At 34.4% G+C, this 20763-nt stretch overlaps 3 protein-coding genes across 5 annotated transcripts; all 3 read left to right on the top strand.

Moving 5' to 3' along the window:
• The first annotated feature begins 281 nt into the window (after window positions 1–281).
• LOC128224657 (uncharacterized) lies at window positions 282–3576 on the top strand. Its single transcript, XM_052934591.1, has 4 exons — window positions 282–774; window positions 1243–1369; window positions 1730–2083; window positions 2714–3576. Exons 1-4 carry the CDS (start codon window positions 508–510, stop codon window positions 3421–3423), a joined length of 1458 nt encoding a protein of 485 aa, XP_052790551.1. The 5' UTR covers window positions 282–507; the 3' UTR covers window positions 3424–3576.
• A 1028-nt stretch (window positions 3577–4604) lies between these two features.
• LOC128224907 (zeta-crystallin-like) lies at window positions 4605–11893 on the top strand. Of its 3 annotated transcripts, none has more exons than XM_052934997.1 (9): window positions 4605–4726; window positions 5610–5717; window positions 5918–6070; window positions 6335–6504; window positions 7606–7663; window positions 7929–8078; window positions 8824–8925; window positions 9507–9602; window positions 10521–11893. In XM_052934997.1, exons 2-9 carry the CDS (start codon window positions 5610–5612, stop codon window positions 10680–10682), a joined length of 999 nt encoding a protein of 332 aa, XP_052790957.1. In that variant the 5' UTR covers window positions 4605–4726; the 3' UTR covers window positions 10683–11893. The 3 variants fall into 3 exon arrangements, with proteins under 3 accessions (XP_052790957.1, XP_052790958.1, XP_052790959.1); XM_052934998.1 differs by lacking the exon at window positions 6335–6504 and adding an exon at window positions 6978–7141; XM_052934999.1 differs by having other exon boundaries at window positions 9507–9633; window positions 10521–10659.
• A 1726-nt stretch (window positions 11894–13619) lies between these two features.
• LOC128224923 (uncharacterized) lies at window positions 13620–19695 on the top strand. The gene is made up of 9 exons (XM_052935026.1): window positions 13620–13699; window positions 15203–15244; window positions 16268–16362; window positions 17077–17148; window positions 17638–17746; window positions 17933–18039; window positions 18886–18960; window positions 19134–19272; window positions 19573–19695. The coding sequence occupies exons 1-9, from the start codon at window positions 13684–13686 to the stop codon at window positions 19632–19634; spliced, it is 717 nt and encodes a 238-aa protein (XP_052790986.1). The 5' UTR covers window positions 13620–13683; the 3' UTR covers window positions 19635–19695.
• Window positions 19696–20763: the final 1068 nt, after the last annotated feature.

Consider the following 20763-nt stretch of genomic DNA (forward strand, 5'->3'; position numbering starts at 1 on the left):
CTAACCACGCAAAAATGGTTGAGCTACAAATTACATTGACACCATTTGTTCCAGCTATTCCGTTCATTGGATATAACTCGATCGAGTTTGATCACAAATTAAACAAAAATATAAAAAACACGTATTTTAATGCGACAGATTAAGTAGGTCAATTAGTTGCGTAATTAATGTAATATGAAACACGAAAAATAAGTTTTAAGTCACGGCCGACGATCTTCATTTAAAACGCTACAATACACAAGTATTAAATTTCTTGAATAACTCTCTTTGTACAGTTTAGGAGGACAGTATAATCTAACGTTTTGTTAATTGGAACAATGGTTGAAACATTGATGATTGGAAAGTTCACCAAAATTGTGAAATTCAAATAAGAGGAATTAGAAATTAAAACAATAATGATTAAAAGAAAACACCTGACACTCGGGTGTTTAACGTAATTTGTAAAAAAAAACGACTGTGTGTTATAATTATTAGATTGCGTGTGGAGATGAGTTGAGGATTCTGAATATGTCAGATAGCAATACATTATACGAATATGTAAAGGTAACAAAACTGACCGATGATTTCCGGCGTCTACAAGACACGCCAGATGCAATAGAAGCAAGCGCGGACAATTATTGTCCAGTGTGCCTCGAAGAGTTCGTTGATGCGCGGTCCCTACCTTGTGGTCACGTGTTCTGTAGGGCATGCCTTCAGTATACGATCGATAGACAGCCCCTCATACCGGAGCCAAACAGGGGCTTTGACTGTGTGCAGTGTGGATATTTCATCAAGGTTTGTTACTTCTCGTAAGCTGCCCATATTTTGTCACTTAGCCGCAATTTCTCGAAACCTCTTAAGCTTCAAAGGCTTAAGTATAGCTTATTTCAATTCGCAAAATATATACTTTTAATAATTTGATTTCAATAAATGCAAAAGTGTTTAATGTAAGTATCATACAGATAATTCCTAATTAAAGTCTCACTCTAAAGAATGTAAAAGAAGTACATAATACGAACATTATAAAAAAACAAAAATAGTTTCGAGAACATTAGGAAGCAACAATCTTACTAATGTACCAAATCTTCTTTCCTTTTGAAAGAAGCATTCCGATAATTCTGTTTGGTGTAGTTAATGTATGTTTGTCGATCACTGAAGAATAAAACAAATATGGCATAATTAAATATTGTATCTGAATTGAAAATTTCGATAAAAAAGAATATTTCGATTATTTAAAGTGCTCATTTTGTTATCCAATGCCAGGTTCCCAACTACTCAATACCACGTGACAAATGGTCGGAAGAAATAACGGTCAATTACATGTTTCCACAGCATGTAACACATGGCGATGTCCACGAAAATCAGGAGGAGCCGGAAACTGAAGAGCCGCGTACGTTTGTTTTCGAAATTAAGAATAAATTGGATACGATTAACATCTGCGTGCTATTAACATTTAATGTTGTGGGTTTTTTTTGCCATGCGTAATAACATTCCCAAAAATGATGTCTTTAGCAAACTTTACTCTACTTTATTTTACTTGCTATTTGAGTATGCCATACACACCGGCGAATAGTCTTTAGTTGTTTGATTGACTTAAATAAGGATTTTATCGCTTCTTTTTTATCGCTACTGTTCGTCGAAATATTCTCTTGTTTTGCATAAATGTGTTCTCATTTACTGTCAAGCAATTTTGTAGCTTGAATTTTCAGACTTTCGCACCAATTTTTTTAATATCTATCTTATATTTTAGAAAAGTCGAAGTCTGAGAACGACAAGGACAAGTGGTATATAGATTGGGAAATATCTGCATATTCAAGATCCTATTTACAAGATAGAGGTCTCAACCCCTTCAAAAGGACAAGAAATGTATACGTTTTCGTTGAAGATCAAGAAGACTATGTAAGAAACACGTTTGAAACGGATGATGAAGCAACGATAGAACATGATGTTGCTGATATTGTGGAAAATGCACGAAACACTAAAGGAATACAAAAAGAAATTCGTAGAGAAGTCAAACTCAGAAGTAAAATGGAACATCATCACGATGGAAGCAGAATCACTGCAATTACATTTTACCAGGATAATTTCATTGTCAACGATTCAGGTATTAAACCAAATTGCAATGACTGCGTACACCATATATTGGTTTAAATTAGATGAATGGTGTTTGTTGTACTAAGGATTGAAATTATAGTCACAATTAAGGCCATGGGGTCAATGACAAGTCATTTTTATTAATTTTCTTGAAAAATGCGTAAAAAACAGGCCCAAATATCACGAAAATACTCAAGTCAAATCTCAAACTTAATCTCAACTCATTTTACCATATAACATCAAAAGTTATTGAAAAAATATATATGTTTTTACACATTTCTAAACCGCATTCTGTCATTGAATATGTTGATTGAAATCTTTGGTCTAGATTCCAATGGAAAAATATTCTACAGCCAAAATATGCTGGAGTACAATTCATTACCTTTTAACAATTACTCAAGTATATTTTTTGTTCTAGAATAAGTTTTCTTTGAAATATTGTCAAAATCTTTCAAAAACACATTTTATGAGGATATTCGTTTCCAAAAAGTATAAAAAACATTCAAGATTTTGAAAAAAATACTATGCTTTTATGTAGTAAAATGAGATGAGATTGAGATTGAGATTTGACTTAAGTATTTTCGTGATATTGGGGCCTGGTCTTATACATCTGTGACGTTGACAAGTTTTATTTGTTCAGGTTTACAAGAGGTCCAAATCTACAATGCTGCAATGACACTGGAAACAATTATCAAAGAAGAAGATGTGTTTGATGTAGCTGTGTCAGGAGGGATTCTCTTTATGTCTATACCTGATAAGAAAACTGTTAAAACTTACGATTTCATTCGGCGGAAGAGAAACGAAATAATTTACCTGACAAATGCATGTTTTGGAATGTATACGTTTGAAAAGACTGCCGCTATATTGTTAGCTGAAAAGGAGAAAGATACTTTTCAGATCGCTTTTCTGACAAGCATTGGAATTGTCGGGGGAAAGACGAAGCTTGACCGAGGACTTAAGCTGTTGAAAAAACCTAGACATTTAGCGGTTTGTCACCTAACTCGACTAGCTTATGTTAGCGATACAGAGGCAGGTTTGGTGAAATGCTTTCGACTGGACGGCCAACTATGTTGGGAGAGCATTATTATTGGTGCTGGTCATTTGACATTGTATAACGGATATTTGTTAATTTCTAGAGAATTCACAAGTTCTATTGATGTTATAGCCGGCGGTGGAAAATTTGAAGGTCGTCTTCAGTCGGTAGAATATGATGTGGTTGAACCTCAGTGTATTGCTGTCAAGCAAGATGATTCGATATTCCTACTTGTTGACCGTTATCAACTTATACATAAATATCGTATTTGGAAAGGGTCCAGGAAAAAGAAATCGAAAACGTGCACTTTGTTTTGACTGATTTCGATAAGTCATGTACTGTTCTAGATAAGTTTATTGTAACTTATTTATTTTTCAAAGATTGTTAAGTTTTTCGACATTAAATCAATAGCTCCCGTTTAGCGAAAATGTGTTTTTGCAGTTAAAATGGTCGCCAAAAGGCCTCAGTTATCAGCTGCTTATTAAATTAATTTTGTCAATCCCTTGCAAAACCCTTCTGCGCAATACGTAGTTAACTTTTAGTCGGTGCCATGTTAGCTTGTTTTTAACTTGCAGTAAACTAGCTTCCATGTTATCTAATATCATTACTGTAACATGTAAATTGAAACCGGATTGTCCAGAGAAATCCAAGGCTTAGTGAAATACAAACCGAGTCACCTATGTCTAGGCCAGGAATCGAACTCTGGAATCATTCATGTGATTTTGGTGCGCTAAAAGTAAACAACTATGCAAACCAGACAGCCTAGAGAGTTATTGAAAGTATACGTACTTAACTGGAGAATAAATTTAGTTTCGACATGTATTAAGTTAAAACATGTTTTCCCGCGATGTGCATTTTTCTTCAGTTCATCATCAGCATTCGGAGGATAAGAGTACGCCATTTAATACATTTGAATCCCAACTACATGTATAGAAACGAAAAATGTTATGAAATAGATGTGACTACACAGCGCCGACACTGTGACTTGAAATTCACAATACGTTAATGCCCATCACTTAAAAAAATAAGATAAGCCTTACGTACACTCTGTACCCAGTGCCCGCTCAACTGTTTTGTTGCCGTTTTTTTTGTAGCGGTCTGCCTTTTAACGTATTGTAGATGTGCTATAAAATCATTATTGTGCGAACATATAAAGTGTTAGGTCTTTGGTCTAATTGTTAAACACTGGACTATCAACCGAAGGTCACAGGTTCGACCCTATCCCGCCTCACCACTAATCAACTACATGAAGCTGTGTTCCTCGGGAGATAAACAGTCCCGTGTGTCAGTGTTTAGCACTTGCAAATGTTGAAGAACCAGGGTAAACGTACCTGATAACCAAGGGTTACATTCTATCTGCGCACTATGCCCTAAAAATACGAGACTTATATTTATCATTGAGGTCGACACCTATGTATAGTCGGTTGGCATAATAAAATGAACGCACATTCTAAAATATAAGAAGAAATATTAAAACAATATGGAGAAAAAATGTAACAGGGGAAATCACTGCGCAGGAGATCCCAGGTGTGAGAACTGTTGTCTGCTCCTTCAGTATAATCTAGGAGATAAACTGGAACACTATTTTTTCTCTTGATCGAATTGTTGTCAATTTCGAAGGTTTGTAGCAACTGAATAATCATGTATCATCTTTGTATTATTGCATTACATGATACATGACATGTCATTTTAAATATGGTTTGCTTTGTTTAATGATATTATATATTATTTCGGATATATCTATAATTTCGGACACACTATAAGTTATAAATGACTTTAATTAACAAGCGAAGGATGCTAGAAATGATTTCATTCTATCAACTCATTATCATTTTTCAGCAGTTTTTTTTATACATACATGTACATGTACCAGTACTCTAAATTAAAAGATCAATACCAGGGGTAGTCCAAATAATTGTACGTTGATGGATTTTTTTAAAGATTTTTGATATGGCAAATCCTTCACTTTTTAGGGATTGGAAGAATCCCGTATAACACGTCTATTGCTTTAGACTATACCAGGGGCAGACCCAGCAATTGACATTGGAGGGGGTGTAACTTAGGGGCGCAACCTTTCGACATACAATGTATGCCACTTCCTCAGAACCTAAAGCATATGGCATAACCATGTGCATGGGGTTTGACATTACATCTGTAATAAAATTTTAACAATTTATGGTCAGAAATGGTGAATTTTTCGCGCATTTTATTACTTTTTCTCTCCCATGTTGAAATGAAAAAGTAAAGATGGACAATTCTAAAGGGGATGCGCACCTGGTGCACTCCACTCTAAATCCGCTAGAGAATACACAATTATTATTGCTTTCATTCTTGTATACTGATAAAATGATTTTAGTTTTATCACATTATCCGCCTTAATGGATGTTATACAAGTATGTTGTGTATTTTTATACATGTACTTGACAGACAAAGATACATAACAAATGAGAAAATATTTAGAAAGTATACCTGAATGCTTTTTGAATTTTGAAACTACATGTAGATGGCAGGCAGGGCATTGATGCGAGCAGTTCGAGTGGCTCAGTTTGGTGGACCGGAAGTGCTGAAAGTGGATACAAATGTTCCTGTACCAGCGCCATCAGATACACAGGTATTAAATTGTGCTATCATTTATCTTCTCATGTGCGCATTTATCTTGAAAAATGTATGAAAAATATAGCATAAGAAATAAACCAGCATTGTCAATGTATTTAAAAACAATTGCTTAAAAAGAAAATTGCTATGTATTTCTACATAATGTTGAATATTTCCCCATATTCAGTCATGTAAATGTACTTCACACACTTTCAGGTGTTGGTTGAGGTGAAAGCTGCAGGAGTTAATCCAGTGGACACATACATTCGCAGTGGCACATACGCTATCAAACCACCCCTTCCTTTTATCCCAGGGTCGGATGTGGCAGGCATTGTTAAAGATGTAGGATCAAAAGTCACAAAGTTCAAGGTATATCTTGCTTCTTCCTTTGGGAAATTTAGACAATGTTAGCAATATTCACCAGTATTCAGGGATATTGCTGTGTGTATACATGTACATCTATAAATATTTATTGAGCAATCGAAGATGCTTCTGTATAAATTATAAAAAAAAACATCCTACATTATTGCATTTATATTCAACTTTTATTAAGGAGATCAATTGATGAATTCAATAGAATTTCAGATCCTTATCTTTATTCATCAAAACTATCTCATTTTGCCTACACTTAAGCCAGGGGAGAGAGTGTTTGTGTCTCGGAAGATGTATGTGGCTGATGGCTATGCAGAGTACAGTGTAGCTGAGGAAACAGACACAAGTACGCTGGGAGAGAGTCTGACCTTTCAGCAAGGGGCAGGGGTCGGGATACCTTACTTCACTGCTTTCAGGGCTCTGTGTTATGTGTAAGAATGAAAGGCATGATATCAGTATATCTATAGTGAAACTGGGTGCATGAGGAGCGAGTGTTGTTTTAGTTGTTTGCTTTTATTATTGATTCACCTGTTACTGTTCCTATTAATTTAATTATTTTTTTAGTTTGAATGTCCAGACATGTGCTGAATAATGAGCTTCACCCTTGAGAGCTTCATAGCACTAGAAAAATAATCATTTGTTCAGAAGTCTTGATTCGAGGCATCCCATGTGTCTCATGTTCTGATCCCATTCCCTAAAGAAAATCCTCTCAAATGATGCAGAAATCCCTATTTCGACATGTTGGTATATGGTTACTCCTAGAGTTAATGTTCCCAAAACACAGTTTAATTGATAACATTTGGCAGTTCCATATTTGGTCAAGTTCATTACCAACATACCTCAAAAAAGCCTGACTTAAATTAACAAAACTAACACTCACTTACCGGTACCTGCCTTTCTTCAGCCTGGGGACAAAGTCTATGTGATAAAGAACACGTCAGGCGGCTATGCAGAGTTCACCATAGCTGAGGAAGCCCTGATGGGTCATCTACCCGCGACCTTGACCTACCCACAGGGTGCAGGAGTTGGCATCCCCTGCTACACCGCATATAGGGCTCTCTGCATTAAGTACGCAATTCCCGTTTGTAATGCAACTAACTTTTTAACTGCTTGTCTGCTTTTTTTCCATGTAATGGTTGAATGCTTTCATTCATTAGTTCTGTAGTCAGCAACCATTTTACCTATTAAGTGAATGGTGCGTTAATGTGTAGTTCTGTGAATTGAGCATTTTATGAATCATTTCAAACATACAAAAAAGTTCTCATATTGACACATACTAACATTAGCTCCATTTCCACATAATATTAATAATAATAATAATAATAATAATAATAATAATAATAATAATAATATTAATATTAATAATAATAATAATGATAACAATAATAATAATAATAATAATAATAATAATTTTAATGATAATAATAATAATAATAATAATTTTAATAATAATAATAATAATAATAATAATAATAATAATAATAATAATAATAATAAAACATTTAAAACTGCATTAACTTTACTTTTTTCAGGGCACGTGAAAAGTTAAAGGCTGGCAACACGGTTCTTGTGCACGGGGCCAGTGGAGCTGTAAGAGTGTATTCATGTCTATACAAAATATTATTTTATTGACATGCATTCAATGTGACTATTCCTAAGATTATTGAAATGTTAAATTAATCAAGAATTATAACATTCCTCTGATAACATATTATACTTTATTTTTTATTAAGGATGTCAATAATTCTCTATATAATCATTTGACTGATATGAACATTGTGGTTATAGGATTTTTATAATTTCAATTATTTCTTAATTAAAGGCTATGGATTGTGATTGACCTGGTTAATTGTAGGTGGGCCTTGCTTGCGTACAGATAGCTGTGGCTAAGGGGCTGAAAGTGTTGGGTACAGCAGGTACACAAGAGGGCATGGACATGGTTTCTAGTCAAGGGGCAGCTGCAGTGTTCAACCATAAGGAACCTGATTATACAGAAAAGATACTGGTATTCACTTAGTTTTGTTTATATATTATATTGGGAATAGGACTGGCGCCTTTCTGATATATATATCATAAACATTCTTTCAGTCTCTCTCCCACTCTCTCTCCCACTCTCTCTCTCTCTCTCTCCCTTTAACTAAACTTCAGACAATGGTTAAAGCACAATGAGAGAAAGTGCAGTATACAAGAACCATAACTCTATTTAAGCTGATTATGGAGTTATTGCCATTAGTTACTTTTCCTTGTGCGTACCATAACCTAAATCCACTTGATGGAATTTAATTAAACTTCCTACAATGGTTAAGGACAATGGGAGGAAGTGAGGTGTACAAGAACCATAACTCTATTTCAGCTAATGACTGAGTTACTGCTCTTTGTTACTTTGTTTTGTAAGCTACATAACTTCTGAATAACTCAATTGATTTTAATTAAACAACGTACTATGGTTAAGCATGAAAAAAAGTGGAAATGCAGTGTACAATTACCCTGGGAGTTGTTGCCTCTTTTAAAAGAAATAGTTTGTCATTCCGGTGTCCAGGCACAATTTAGGGGTATTCGTCACTTCTGTGACAGCTCTAGTTTAAAACAAAATAATAATAAAGTACTATTTTGATATTTTATAATAAGTGGTGCAAAGAAAAATGTAAAAAAATATCAATAAACAGAATGAGGTTAATACAGATTTATAATGTTTCACCTCATCTCGTTAAATAATGTCATTAACCCAGTTATATTGCACGTTACCACAGGAGGAAACAGGAGGGGTAGGGCCAGATATCATTATCGAGATGTTGGCCAATGTCAACCTGCAAACAGACATGACAATCATCAACAAGAATGGTATTATAGTGGTACGTTGTTTCGCCATACTAGTGTTTCTCAACCATGATTTTGGAATGAGACTGGCGCCTTTCTGATTGAGAAAATTGTGTCTTTTTTATCAAAATTGGGAATTTCAATTTTGCCAAGAAGAGGAACAAAAATAGACAGGAGATAAAATAATGTAATTAAGTTTTTTTCTTTAAGAATACACAATCTTCCATTGGGAATTTTATTTTCACATTTGGGAAACAGTGTATGTTTAAGCTCTGGGATGGGGCCAAATTCTGGTCAGAAATTGGTGAGAAAAAACAACAACTGCATATTCTAGAGATATAAATACTTTTTATTGCCCTATGCTGATGAATGGCGGTATTTTTTACAAAACAATTAAATTTAAAGAAAAATTACATAAGTTACTAGTATGATATAACACATTGTATTCATGAACATGAGCATATATGAATTGAACCTAATGTTTGCGTTATAAGTTATAAGTAGTATCTTGTCAAATACCATTGGTACATTTTATATCTGTGGAAACCCATTTAAAACCAGTAGTGTACAAATAATTTTGATTACAACTTCAGTCATTGTATTATACATTGTACAGGCTGTTGGTAGCCGTGGTAACATAGAAATTAACCCCCGATTGACAATGCAGAAGGAATCAACCTACACTGGAATGATCCTCATGAATGCATCGCAGGTAAGAAGGCGTTTCTCAAACTGGCGTAAAGGTAGTAATAAGAAGAGTTATTACAACTGTATTACATGTTTACCAATAACACTGTCAAATTATAGTCCTTTAATCCAATGATCTCAGTGTCTTTGTAAGTTAGGGTAAAGGCAATACTTTAACCTGTATATTGTACACCAATAATACTGTCCAATTTCAGTCTCCTAATCATAGTGTCTTTGTAAGACTTTTTATGGCCAGTTAACATTTTGAAAAACTCATATTCTCCTCAGGCTGACTGCCGGGGACCATAAACAATGAAGGATGTCTGAGGAAGGCCTTATATAAAGCATTTAATACATACAATTGTGGACTCTTACATTATATGTGTATTTAAAGTCAACTCAGCCTAGGAATCATGTTATGAGTTGAGACACGCGTACCACTATTAATTCAAGATTTTATCTTGATTGAGCCCAAAGTGCCCCCTTTAATTCTTCAAAGTGTATAATCACCACCACTTGTGGTCAAAATGAATATGGGCATAATATCTCGGACTAGTTCGATGACTAGCTGTATAGCTTCAGTCATTTGAGAGTTATCGCTCTTTAATCATAGAAATTATTGGTCTAACCGGATAAAATAACTTGAGAAGCTGTATTCCTTACACAATCATTCCTGTATTCCTCCAATCATTACCAAACTGGGTAAGAATGTTAATGGTCATTATACCTCGGATGAGTTTGATAACTAGCCAAGTTGCTGTAGTCACAAAAGAGTTATTGCCCTTTAACTAAAGAAATTACCCAAAACTGGTATTGCCGGACCAAATTACTTTAGAAACCTTTGTCCAATCATTACCAAATTTGGATGGAATGTGAACAGGAGTTTTATCTTGGACAAGTTCATTTCAATAAATATTTTAATAAATTAAGTTTTTCCTCCCAGGATGAATGGTCAGAGATGCACGCCGGTATAAAGAAGGGCCTGGAAGAGGGCTGGTTACGGCCCCATGTGTGTAAGGAATACAGCTTCGAGGAGGCCCCGCAGGCACACATTGACGTCATCAACAACACTGGCTCCCTCGGGAAACGTGTCATAGTTACATAAGCAGGAAATTTACAGTACAACAAGTCGTGATAAACATTTAATTATAATCTTAAGTTGTTAAAATGCAACTAGTCATATGTATCTTACCTTTAATGTAATCAGAACATACTACCACAATATGTAATTGGATATGTTTGGAATAGTCTTCAAATGTGACATGTTAATGTGGACATATAGTGTCCTTCTTTGAAATGCGGTACGGTATTTGTGGTGTCTTTATCTTAATTTAATTTTGTAAATGAGGTTACCTCATGAATGTAAGGAATTGACAATGCCGACACTCTCGGGAAACGTATTTCTTTGATACACTTTTTAGGAGGGTGTGAAGTGAACAAGACTGATGAACTTGGCATGATTTATACAGTCCGCGTTGACGTTATCTTTGTAATCGCGTAAATACTTAGCCATGCACAAGATACCACTAGTATTACTTGCGTTAATTTTCTTAAGTTGAACTATATTGCAATAGAGGTTATAGTCTGGAATGATTGCTGCCTATTGCAAGTACACTCTAACCACAAAAACTTGAATTCCCAGGAACTGGCGATAACACCTTGAGCCTCGCCAAATTTGAGCCAAGTGGGAATGCTTACATTCAGTTTGAAAAATAGGTCCTTTACATCTAATTCGAAGCAACGAGGAAATCAAGCAAATGGAGTTTGAGCCAACAAAGCCTACTGTTCGTAGATTTAATGCTTGAAAGATACTATTTCAGTTTGTCGATTTGTACAAATGGTGTGAATGTGATGTATGCATTAAAATTTAATTGGCAGATTGTTTAGAACTTTGTTAATGGTTGTTAACATCATCATTGTTAACTTTTAAATCATTTATGCGCTTGAACATTCTTGAAAACACTTTATGATCTGCAGTATTTCTTAAAGGATTTGAAGCAACTGTTTAAGTTTTACTTTTTTATTGAAAGATATGATCATATCATAAAATAGTCCACCTTTTTTAAGTTAACAGTGATGTCGTTAATCAATTCGTTATATTTAACAATGTTCTGAGCAATCAGCCCACTGACTATGCCTTTAACTTCAAACTGATGTAGATAGTACTAAGCTAAGAATGGCCCTTCTTGACCTTGTTAATGAAGGAAATACCCTCATTGATTTTTATATTAGGATAGTTGATGTTTTGGTGCTAGTTATACATTATTGTTTTAAAACTGTGTCTGTGATGATGAAGTTAATAAACAGCAGCTGCTATTCCTTTATTGTCATTCATCATATTTATGCCATTTTGCACACGTGGATTCTAAAAAGACCCATTGATTGATGACAATGCGAGTTGTACCCATTGCAGGAATTATGACCATTGGTCACTTTGTTACAGAGTGATCTCCCCTCGTTATACTTGAAAGTTTCATACAAATCGTCACTTGGAAACTACTGGAAGGAATTTAATTTGAACATTGATAAATAGCAATGTGTAGTTGTGCAATATGAAGGAATGGTAACTCTTGTACAACTTCTAGTGAAGTTATGTCACTAGTGGACGAAACGAACATATTTTTATCAGTGGTTTATGAATATGTATATGCAATATGCTCAAGACTGGGTGCTGAAATAATAGGGACAAACTGAGAAATCTTCACACACTTTCACGTTCCATTCGGCATTACATGACTATATTCACAAATTGTAGCAGGCCGATTTAAGGCTATTTTTAAACATAGAAAATATACAAATAAATGAATTACAATTATAAAAAGAAACTAATTATACGATTTTGATTTAGTACGTGTTTATTTTGCGTTTTATATTGCGCTTTTGTAACCGTCGATTTTACAATAATTGTGTTTTCTATTAATCAGAACGCAGCTCCGTAGCAAGCTAATTTATGTGAAGAACGCAGCTCAGTAGCAGGCTACTTTATGTGCAGAACGCAGCTTCGCTCCGTAGCAATACTTTATATGCAGAACGCAGCTCCGTAGCAAGCTACTTTATTTGCAAAACGCAGCTCCGTAGCAAGACTTTATGTGCAGAACGTAGCTCCGTAGCAAGCTTCTTTATGTGCAGAACGCAGCTCCGTAGCAAGACTTTATGTGCAGAACGCAGCTCAGTAGCAGGCTACTTTATGTGCAGAACGCAGTTCCGTAGCAAGACTTTATGTGCAGAACGCAGCTCCGTAGCAAGCTACCTTATTTGCAGAACGCAGCTCCGTAGCAAGACTTTATGTGCAGAACGCACCTCCGTAGCAAGCTACTTTATTTGCAGAACGCAGCTCCGTAGCAAGACTTTATGTGCAGAACGCAGCTCAGTAGCAAGACTTTATATGCAGAACGCAGCTCCGTAGCAAGACTTTATATGCAGAACGCAGCTCCGTCGCAAGCTACTTTATACGCAGAACGCAGCTCCGTAGCAAGCTACTTTATATGCAGAACGCACCTCCGTAGCAAGCTACTTTATATGCAGAACGCAGCTCCGTAGCAAGCTACTTTATATGCAGAACGCAGCTCCGTAGCAAGCTTCTTTATATGCAGACCGCAGCTCCGTAGCAAGCCAATTAGAGCAGATTGGTAATGTAAATAAGGTCGTTCGCCAACGCAGTTCTAACAACACTGGGGTTGGTACGCCCGTGCGCGCATTAATTCTTCAAATGTTTAAATGTTATTGCGATCTCTCATTGGTAGATATCGATTTACGGTTATAAAAGTATGCAGGCCCTGCGGCTTACAGCTTAAAAAAACTATGTTTTCATATAGTCTAATTAAGAAAGTATCATAAGAAAATAAAGAATAAAACAAGACAAAGTATAGAAATGCTGTGAACTATCCTTCGAGATTTAGAAACGGAATAGTGATGTTTAATGACATCCTAGTTGCCATATATAATGATCTTTATGACTTATTTGTAACAGTACTTACTGACTGAATCAGTTATCAGGGGACTCTCTAGTATTACCTAATGGCAAGTAGAAACAGATAAGGCTTTTGACACAGTTCATACATGTTGGTGTTTTTCTTTCACTTGAATGTATATAAAGGAAAAGCAGAATGAAAGGATATTTTAGTGAGTATTCTTATAATTTAAATAAAATATGATATCGGTATATTAATACGTTTTAATACAAACTTAAATTCTTAATTCTTTACATTTCAAGTATGCGTTAGCACAAAGCGTCAATTGAGTCGTCATTAAATGTGTACATGCATATTATATATTTCTGGCGTTTGTCGTAATTGTTGTTATAGCATAGGCCTAAAAAAAAATTGTTTGGTTAGGGTTACATTCTTTTCAAAAATAGGTAGGGTAGGTAGGCTTTTTATTTTTATTATTTTTTTTTATTAGGCTTTATATAAGAATGTCATTTTCATCATTGGAGAATGGTGTTAAAGTTATCTTCTGTATAAGCACTTAAGATTTTAAACTACATATTGAAAAGCAAAAAAAAAAGATTTTTTTTTTTTTTTTCATTTTTTTTTTCAAACTGACTATAAAAACGTTAGGGTCGGCGCCTATTCCGTAGGTAGGGTCGGGTAACCCGAACCAAATGTATTTTTTTTTAGGCCATATTGTTTTGGTCGATTGTTCAGAACTTCTTGCAACAACTTGTAATGGATACTACCAAATATGTAAATGTTTAAAATATATTGATTGAATGTGGTTTTACTGAATATATCTACATTATTTACAGGATGAAATTATTTTAATTTATAATCATCATATTAAACTGAGTTGTGTTTGTCGATGAAATGTTGAAAACATGTATAATTATGTTGAATTACATGAGAAAAGTATGATAGTGATAGTGTGATTGTATGTTTTGTATGTTGCTTAATATGTAAGTTAGTATATATGTGTTTTTGTAATACTTTTTGTGTGAAGGCCATGCTGGAAATAAGTAGTATGTCTGTAATGGTTGTATACTTAGTATGTAACCTTCGTTAAATAAAGTTATTATTATTATTATTATTATTATTATTATTATTATCATTATTATTATTATTATTATTATTATTATTATTATCATTATTATTATTTATTATTATTATTATTATTATTATTATTATTATTATCATTATCATTATTATTATTATTATTATTATTATTATTATTATTATTATTATTATCATTATTATTATTATTATTATTATTATTATTATTATTATTATCATTATTATTATTTATTATTATTATTATTATTATTATTATTATTATTATCATTATCATTATTATTATTATTATTATTATTATTATTATTATCATTATTATTATTATTATTATTATTATTATTATTATTATTATTATTATTATTTAAAGTTAAGAACGTTGTTTAAGTCATTTTTGTTAACCTTTAAAGCTTTACTGCTCTGGAATTTCCATAGACATACCTGTGAGCTACAGTATCACTAACAATATTTGAGACTACTCTTCCAGCTGTGATTGTTTTATTTAAATACATGAGTACATGATCAAATAGTTTAACTTTTAAAATTGACCGTAATTCCGGTTACAGCATTGTTAACTAACAAAGTTCTGAACAATCAACCCAACATATCATTTTAATTTCAGGCGTTCTACTGTTTACGCTTCACATTCTACTGTGCGTCAAAGGTAATGTTAAAACTTTGAAATTACAATCGAAACTCGCTATGTCGAACTCGATGTTATTTCGATGTTCTGGTTATGTCGAACTGTTTTCGGATGTGTTGGGTTTAGTTATACACTTCTTGTATTTTGGTTATATCGAACGCTCGACGTATTTTCCGAGGTCCCAATGACCAACATAGAGAGGATTGACTGTATGTTAATTTATATTTGAGCTTTGACAAATGGACAAATGCAGAGTTCATTATAGGGTAAAAAAGCCACAAGAGTCACGAGTCATACAGGGGTCATACAGTTCATGATTAATCTTGAAATAAGGATTGACAGATTTTTACTTCAGACTACATGCATAAACGATATGTTTTGCTTGAACATTTTCATCGAACAGTAAGAGGTTCGTTGGAAGGAATATAAATGGCTGGAAACAATTTTGTAACGGGGTTTAAGCCCCTTTTACTGAATTCGGCCTGAATTCCGCATAGGCAAACAGATACTAGACTATTTTTCAGGCTTGACAATTATCAGCTGTTAGATCCCATGCATTATGAGTTCGTTCACATATAATACACGAACACAAATCTTACCGAAAGCGATCCACGTTTCTAAGATCAGACCGCCAAAAGTTAATGTCAAAACAAAGTGAAAGAATGCTTAATGGCAAACCAAAACAAGAACTCGATCCCGATAAAAACAAAAACAAGCATATCATTTTCGTAGCTTTCATAAATTGGTTTATGAATTAACAGCTATCTACGTGTCCACGAATCCCTTAGTAAAAAGTGCCAAAACATCGCTAATATTTGTTTAATCTTTACACAAATCATTTGCTTTTTTTGCTTTGATCGTTAAAGTTTCATGAGTTAAACATGATAATGCATTAAAATAAAAACAAACACAACTATTGTATTGTTCAACCTAAATTGTGCGCCTTAACGGTAACATATAAATACAATAAGCTTACATTCGGCATCTGTCAATAAAGAAAGGAAATCAAGTGCCTTAGGTTATTCTTTATTATGTACATCACAGACAGCGAGGCCCAGTGGTACCTGAGATGCCGACTTTGTAGCCGCGCAAATTCCCTGGAAGACTGCACGACCTTTACGGAATGCTCCGAACAAGAGGTACCGGGAACCGAGATATACTTTCATGATTATTGATAAGAAGTTGGGGAGTTTCGAGAAACGATAATCGTCAAATGAAACCAAAAAGAAAAAAAAACAAACTAATATCATGTCATAATTAAATGCCGATAAATATATAAAGATCATTATTGTTAACATATACACATTCTTTTTAAATCATTAGACAAGCCATAAGGTTTGCTTCTATGTGATTAAATTGTATCCGAAATACTTTGTAATCAAGCAAGAGAGATCGAGTACTTAAGTCAGATTGGGCGTTATCATCTCCCGACTGTTTCAGACATGCGACACTTACCATCTCACGACTGTTTCAGACATGCTACACTTACCATCCCCGACTGTTTTGGACATGCTACACTTACCATCTCACCACTGTTTCAGACATGCTACACTTACCATCCCCGTCTGTTTCAGACATGCTACACTTACCATCTCACGCCTGTTTCAGACATGCTACACTTACCATCCCCGACTGTTTCAGACATGCTACACTTACCATCTCCCGACTGTTTCAGACATGCTACACTTACCATCCCCGACTGTTTTGGACATGCTTTGCTTAAAATCTCCCGACTGTTTCAGACATGCTTCACTTTTTTTGCAGAGTATTTCTGACATGCTTCACAATTTATCACTCGACTGTTTCAGACATTTTACACTTACCATCCCCTAACTGTTTCATGACTGTTTCAGACTTGCTACACCGATTTGGTTGTTACCCAAGACCAGCGCCTGGTGTATGATGCAGGCTGTAGGTCCAAAAAGGTAGGACGCTTAAAACAAAGTATTTTAATTCGCAGCTATGTGAGTAACTTTTTATTTTTTATTATTAATTATCTTATAGATTTTTTTTTCAACGGCATGATTTTATAGTAATGTGTAATATCTATATTAACTAAGAGTTTGCTTTGAAAGTCAGGAGTCATATTGGGTAATACTTACGAGGTCCTTACATATTGTTTGAGTTTACTTTTTATAAGTTGTTACAAGCTTCAATTTGATCACCAAATAACAGATGAAAATACATATTCCAGTTGGAAACAATTAGTCCAATGGAAATAAGTCGAAGTGTCATAGACTACTTTGTTCATAGGCTCCCGTAAATAGCGTCCGATCAGCATGATATTTTTATTGCCATTTTAATCACAACTAGGTAGTTATATGATTTTCAGTCCTGTTTATATTTTGTGTCAATGATCATCTATAATTTCGGAATAATATCTATGTGTATTATATCATATGTGATATTTTTAGGTATGTGGTCACGAGAACAAGCGAGCCCTTACCGGAGAAATGGTGGCGTGTAGCCGTTGTTGTACCAGGGGAGACTACTGCAATGACGGACTGTGTGGCCTGAAAAAAAGTTCGTACTTGCGTCTTTATAAATTAATCTTTGTTTGAGTTAAAGGTCATTAGCGGGTTTTAATTGGTAGATAGTGAGATATTTGCATCTGGTCAAGACGTTAACTTCAATACTATGATATTTACAAATGCTTATACAGTATTATTAACAGGATTCAAGTCCAAACATCTGATTTGTCTTTTACAGACACCAACATTCGGATGTGTATGTCATGTGATGGGCACGAAGGTCGTCCGGCAGCCAAACCGTACCCGGAAGACTGCCAGCGGTTCCGGGTTTGCGACTATAATGAGGTAAAGTAAATATTGTTTTGTTAAAACTTAGGTACAACGCTTAACGATAGCGCTACACAGCCACTATTTAAAATTAGGACCTGGTTAAAAAAGGGGCTATCCTGTTATCCACATCCTGTAAAAGAGCGGGAAAGATCAAGTCCAGCTCAAAAAAAAATCCACTGTGGTTATAACACGAAAATTTGCAATGCAATAACCGAATTTATTTTTTTGCTGTATTGCAAGACGTTCGTGCTACATCAAGAGTTTCTACATTGATATTAAGAGTAATAATTTAATGAGCACATATATGAATTGCTAAAACAGTATACAAGTGTATCTGGTAGGTGATTTTGCATGACAAATACGCGGTACATTCTTTTTGGGTAACACATTGCCTTTGGTTATAAATATTAACATGTCTTACTTCTCGTGTCTTAATTACGCTTTTGTTTGACTGTGGTAAACAGGCTATTAGTTGATAATATTTTAGGTAATCGTTATTTTTTATATTGTATAAATATTTAATATCTTCGAATTTGTAAAAGTCCTTCGAACGATAATCGAATAAGTGCTGTATAAATTCTATGCCTTTATTATACCAATCTACTAATTATACTGCATTATTTTTTTTCTGCGATTCCCATATCATAGATAATAATAATGATGATGAAATAAGGGTTATCAGATTCATAACCGGATAGTCATAACTTGGTTAAAAAAAAAAAACATCATGAGCGACCACCTTTAATTCGTTACCTGTTATTTTTTCATTATAACATAGTTTGTCAATAACTTTATGCTACAAACCATGTACAGGATTATCGTATCTTATAAACACCATCTAAATGTGTTTACCTTATTCAGGCGTGCTTTGCACGGACGACGTCTGTAGCGGGCAACTCAGCAGTTGAGCACTATACTAGCTGCTTAGATCTCAGGGTTGGTACAAGGTTGTTTTTGTACATAGAAAGTATTTAACAGTTGTCGCAAAATACTTAGAAAATAGCATGGTCCTTGTATATATATATTCACACTTAAAACTTTTCAACCGCGTCTTTGATGTCTTCATCAAAATTCGTCTTGTGATTTAGTATTATAAACTGTTCATGCAGACGTGCCAGAGTCTTGTGAATGGAATAAAGGATGCCTACCACCAAGGAGACGCGCTTCTAGGGAAGAGGAATACGAACATCTGTGCGATCTGTTGTAACGACGAACTCTGCAATGAATATTCATGCGCCGCCATAAAACGTAAGCGTTAAAGATGTTGTCGCAGATAACAATTATGATTTTTAAGTTGAACGCTCAATATAGGAAATGTTACTCTTTGGAATTCCAACGGTTCAACCTATGGCCGTGTCAAATTAAGCCGACTTCCGACGGGTTTGGCTGGATATCTATTCGTTTAGTGTAAACTTTTTGTCTTGTGGTATTGAATAAAAACGTGTTACGTTGTGTTTGATAAATGCATTTTCGCTTTCTGAAAGAGATTTTAGAATAAACTGTAGATATCCATTTCCTTTTTAAATGGTTTCTTTTTTCACATTTCAGGTCGTATCGTCAATCTGATCGAAAACGATGCCTTTAATATGACAACGTTGCAAGAAATATAACTTTTGGAAAGAAATAAAATATCGTCTTTGAATGTGTGTTTAAATTAAACTTTGCAATTTATGTGAGTGTACTAAAAAAGGCATACTTTAGCTCAACTATTTCCACTCAAATCGTGCTGCTTAGATACACGGCATTCTTGAACATATACATACACAGTGATCCCTGAATGACCTACGGGTTGAACTACAAGCTTTCCTCATATATCTGACTCAGACATGATTTTAACTTTTAAAGTTTACCGACACTTAGTACACGTCATATGTAAACAGACATGATGAGATTTACAAAAGTTTTGCCCTGCAACAAATACACATGCAGGATGACCGAATAAGTAGATATAAGATGTACATGGGCACATGCTTTCGTAAAGACTATCCACTTTTTAAAATGTAAATGTGCCACAACTATGTTGTTTTTTGCTCCTTATTTTACTCGCTTGGAAAAACGATAATTCTTACTTTAAGCGTAATCTTATCGTGGTCATAATGCGGTTGGTTTAGCAGTATTGATCATTTTTGGGAAATAACGATATGTAAAAAGCTCGTGTTCGGCTAAAAAATGGCCGAAATATTCACAACATTGACCAAAATCACGTGACATTTTGACAGTGTATACATTTCGCCATATATTGAACAAAGTTTGGTATATATGATGGTATGTCAATAGTGCAATCATAATATACAGCTAGCTGATTAGAAAGCACGTTGGCATTTGTTCAAGAGTTTATTTACATCTCATTTTTCATTAAGGATATTTTGGACATTTTCAAAAAGCGAGTTCAAACCTGACATAATCATCTGACTCTCCCATCGATCTATATTGCAACGTGATAAGTGATAAATATGTCTTTCGACTTGTGTTTTACAGCAGGCAAGCGTTTAATATGACATACAGTACAGTGCAGTTTCAGATGTCTGGTATAACTTGTGTCCGGATAACTTTGCTTGAGATCCAATACATTTCGCTCTATCTCGAAAGCACCATTGTCTGAGAGAGACATATACATCTTACCTAGATTACCCAAATTACTTACGGGTTAAACTACAAGTTTCCCTATAAACATTGAAATGGTTTTACTACATGCTTACCCGAAAGACCTAGTATACATGTTTGACTAAAAGTTAGCCC

Source organism: Mya arenaria, chromosome 17 (genome assembly GCF_026914265.1).
Source record: "Mya arenaria isolate MELC-2E11 chromosome 17, ASM2691426v1".
In the NCBI taxonomy this organism is placed as follows: Eukaryota; Metazoa; Mollusca; class Bivalvia; order Myida; family Myidae; genus Mya; species Mya arenaria.